This window comes from Octopus bimaculoides, chromosome 3, assembly GCF_001194135.2.
Source record: "Octopus bimaculoides isolate UCB-OBI-ISO-001 chromosome 3, ASM119413v2, whole genome shotgun sequence".
NCBI lineage: Eukaryota > Metazoa > Mollusca > Cephalopoda > Octopoda > Octopodidae > Octopus > Octopus bimaculoides.
The window spans coordinates 35400608-35404761 of NC_068983.1; the positions used below are offsets into that span (position 1 = coordinate 35400608).

Below are 4154 nucleotides of genomic sequence, written 5' to 3' on the forward strand. Positions count from 1 at the left end.
GTGTGTGTGTGTGTGTTTATTTGTTTAATTAACGATGTAACACAATTCTTTCGTGATATATTTTCAATATAAAGAGAGGAAAGTTGTTTGTTAGTTTTTATTCAGATAAATGAATAATCAACAAGGAGACACCACAAACATTGTATGCAACTTTAATTTAAGTCTGTAATTTCTCTGTCAAACATTAGGAATTGCGGTTTCTTTTCCTTACATTCCTGTATAGGAAATAAATTGCTCTGATAAGAAATATTAGGTCGTCAAGTATGAAATTTGTAGTAAGGTATATCGTAAGCTTTGACAGCTGCTCATTTTGCGCCATTGTTATATTTTAACACTCTTTATTTTTCGTTAGAAAGCTGACACATCTATTTCTTTATTCTAATTCATTTTACGCTTTATAAAGTATTTATAAATTGTTTTTTGCTATTTTTGTTTAGAGATGGATAAGTCGGAAATTCGTACAGTTTTGAAATATGAGTTCTTTCTTGGAAATACAACATCACAGACAGCTCGGAATATTAATGGAGTATTTCATTCTAATGTTATTACACAGCAGACAGTATCAAATTGGTTTACAAAATTTCGTTCTGGTAACTTTGACCTCACAAATGAGCAACGCGGTCAACCAGAAACAATGGTGGATAATGACGAACTAAAAGCCAGTCGAGTCAGATCCATGTGAAAGTGCTCGTGAATTATCGCTATTGTTTGGTGTTAGTAAGCAAATGATATTGACTCACCTAGTTCAAATCGGTAAAGTGAAAAAGTTAGATGAGAAGGTTCCACATAAACTTAATGAAAATCAGAAACAGTAACGTTTGGAAGCCTGCATTATGCTACGTTCTCGTCACAAAAATGAATCACTTTTGAATCAAATTGTAACATGTTATGAGAAACGGATCCAATACAACAACCGTAAATGTTCAGCGCAATGGTTGGACAATGACGAGCCACCAAAACAGTCTAAAAAGCAAAATTCCTCAAAGGAAGCTGATGGTGTGTGTTTGGTGGTCTGGTGCAGGTGCGATCCATTATGATTTCATAAAATCTGGCGCATCAATCATAGCCGAAGTATACAGCAGCCAACTGTACTAAATGATGCAGAAACTTACAAAAAACAGCCTAGATGAGTCAATAGGTTCACTCCTATTTTATTACAAGACAACGCCAGCCCACACATCACAAAAATGGCATTGGTGAAATTACAGGAGTTGGAGTTGGAAATTCTCCATCATCCAGTATACTCACCTGGTCTTGCCCCCACTGATGACCACTTCTTCCCGAATTTGGATAACTTTTTGATAGGAAAAAATGTAATTCCGACGATGCTGTAAAACAGGCCTTCCAAAGTTTTATTGACTGTAGATTGCCAGGCTTTTCCAGTTCTGGACTGGACAAGCTACCACTGAAATGGCAAAAGAGATATTGCCCATATGGGTGCATACTTTGATGAATAAAACTACTCTTTGTATTTACAAAACATTAGCAAACTTTTTTTTCTTTTCTACAAATTTCATACTTGACGACCTAATAGTTATGTCGTTTTAATATCAAGCTACATACTGATCCATTTGGAGATAAACTGTAAATTCAACTTTAGCTAATTATGAAAAGTACAACAATACCAAGGCGAGTGAAGTCAAATATATAATTGAATTGTATTATGCTTTTAGATAAAATGGTTAGTGGATTGGTAGAATCGTTAACGTGTCAGATAAAAATGCCATATGTTATTTCTTCCGGGTTCAAAAGCCACCGAGATCAACTTTGCTGTTCATCCTTTTCAGAGTCGATAAAAGCAAGAGTCAAAATTACTTTAGTCGTTGGTATCGACTATCTCTTCCTTTGAAAGTTGCTGACCTTTGTCTAAATTAGAAACGATTATGTATCAAGATAAAATGGCTTTTGAAATTTCATGTATTGAAATGTGTCTATTTATTTCGTAGCAATCAGTCTCCTTGTGAACTGCATATTGTTTATCATTCTTAGTCGTATTGCTTGAATCTTGATATTGCAGCTAACGAAATAGATATGTTCGTATGTTAAATATGAAATAATTCAAAAATATTTGTGAAAAATGCTCCCTCTGGTAAAGAAAGAGAAGTGTCTTGTTTTTGTTTCGATTCTTGTTTGTAGGAATTGTATAACCCAAAGACTCATAAGGAAAATATAACTATCATGCAGTCATATTTAACAATTAATATATTGAATTATGATCCACATTGACCATAGCACATTGGATTGTTGGACACATCATTGAAGACTTCTTTTATGCTTAGTTACCTAGTTTAATGAATTATTATTATGATAATCTAAACCATTTCGATTATTCACTTAGTTTTTGTATATTTGTGTGTCTCGCTCTGTTAAAGTGCCGCATATTGATATATATATATATATATATATATATATATATATATACATGTAATACCCCGTGTGTGAATTCACAAATTTCATTTCCAACTACCGAGGTTCCGTATTATATTACTTATCTAAAGTATATCCTCTTTCAAAGCAAGCTGATAAGCTGTACTTCAAGATATATCTTTTGGAGGATTTGAGTCCAATAATGAGTGAACTATTAAACCACTCGTCAATTAAGAACTTGCTGTCTAGAGTCCAAAAACATCCCCTTCTATTTTGGCACTATAACAGGTACAAACATTGTCATTTGTCAATCAAAAAGTATATTTTTTGTTTCAACTAAATAAATTCATTATAGATTATCAATTCTTTCTGGTTCTAGATTGTAATCAAAAAGTCTGAAATCTAAATAGTACATTTTTTTAATTTTTTTGAGAATCTCAAACGTTATGTTTTGGTAAGCTTTTACGAAATACATTTTCCGTTGATCTTCCCATTCTTTTCGACTTGTTAACGGATTATTGTTATATATCTTGATATATACAGATATAATAGATTCAGGATCTGAAATTCTCGCATCTGAAAAATCTTCAACATTGAAGACAGCTTCTCTATGAATATAACCTTGAATTTGGAAAGCCGAAAATAACTTCGAAAATAAAATTCTCTCCTTGTAGCAAACTTTGGGCGACTTGTTTCTAAAATGTAGAATTGAAGTCGCAGCTAGATCTCGGATGGCATGAATGGTATAGTCTTTGTGGGAGAGATTATTATATTTTAAAATATTATCTCTTTTTATACCGATTTGTCGAATGAAATTGTCTCTATCTTTTGCAAAAGATTCTAGCTTTATAATGAAATTATACTTTATACCACAAGGATTGCATATCACAGTGATCGGATTCCAGTGTCGGTTGGAATTATCATTGCGTTTGGCGGTTACAAATTGGAGAAATTCATGGAATTGAACATCGTTACCACATTTTAGAGAATATGAGCTCGCTCTGTCTCTATAATCTTTTATTATAAGTCGTCCATATCTTTGCCAGTTCTCAGACAGAAATATTTTATCAACATATGCAGAAAAGAGGCGAGTGAAAGGGTTTCGTGTGACAATAAGTTTATTTTTTATGTTATTAAATCCCGAAGTCTGTGAAACATTCGCCAGGTGCATGCGATGTACTTTAAAACGAATTCGATCAAAAGCATTTATTCTGCTTGTTGTGTCTCCCAGAGCACTGAAAAATCGCATCCAATATGAGGAAGCTACTTTAGGAACTTTGCAATAACTCAAATTCAATGGGTGATACATAATCAAGGGGCGTATATATTTTACATCCTCGAAATAATATTTCTTGCATGTTTCTTCCAATAATTTATTTCTTTGTTGAAATTCCGAACCAAATAAAATCTCTGAATTCGACAGAATCATCATATCCCAACGGACAAGAATGTTACCTGAAAAATCAAACAATTTGTATTTTAGTAATTATTAACTAGATTCCATTGCAATTAAATCATTTAAATTCGAGTTCTAATTTAGAAACGAATTCCTCAATTCTAATTACTTATTCTTCTACAGCAGTCACGTAAATTAATAATGATATTGACAGAACAATTACAAGAGTAATTTTATAAAAGTACTTCTGAAAATGCTTACATAAATGCCTTCGCTTTGAATGGTAGAATTGAAATTATTACATAGTGCAGTAACAACAATGATTTATTTACAGAAAATTCATACACACACACATATATATATATATAATATATATATATATATATATATA

At 32.2% G+C, this 4154-nt stretch overlaps 1 protein-coding gene across 1 annotated transcript in view; it reads right to left on the minus strand.

Moving 5' to 3' along the window:
* Positions 1-2434: 2434 nt before the first annotated feature.
* LOC106876244 (carbohydrate sulfotransferase 11) overlaps positions 2435-4154 on the minus strand; it is a 29559-nt gene continuing 27839 nt past the window's right edge. Inside the window, exon 3 of the mRNA XM_014924732.2 lies at positions 2435-3822. Within this exon, the coding sequence (XP_014780218.2) occupies positions 2717-3822 (1106 nt within the window). The 3' untranslated portion in view covers positions 2435-2716. The remainder of the gene's footprint in view (positions 3823-4154) is intronic.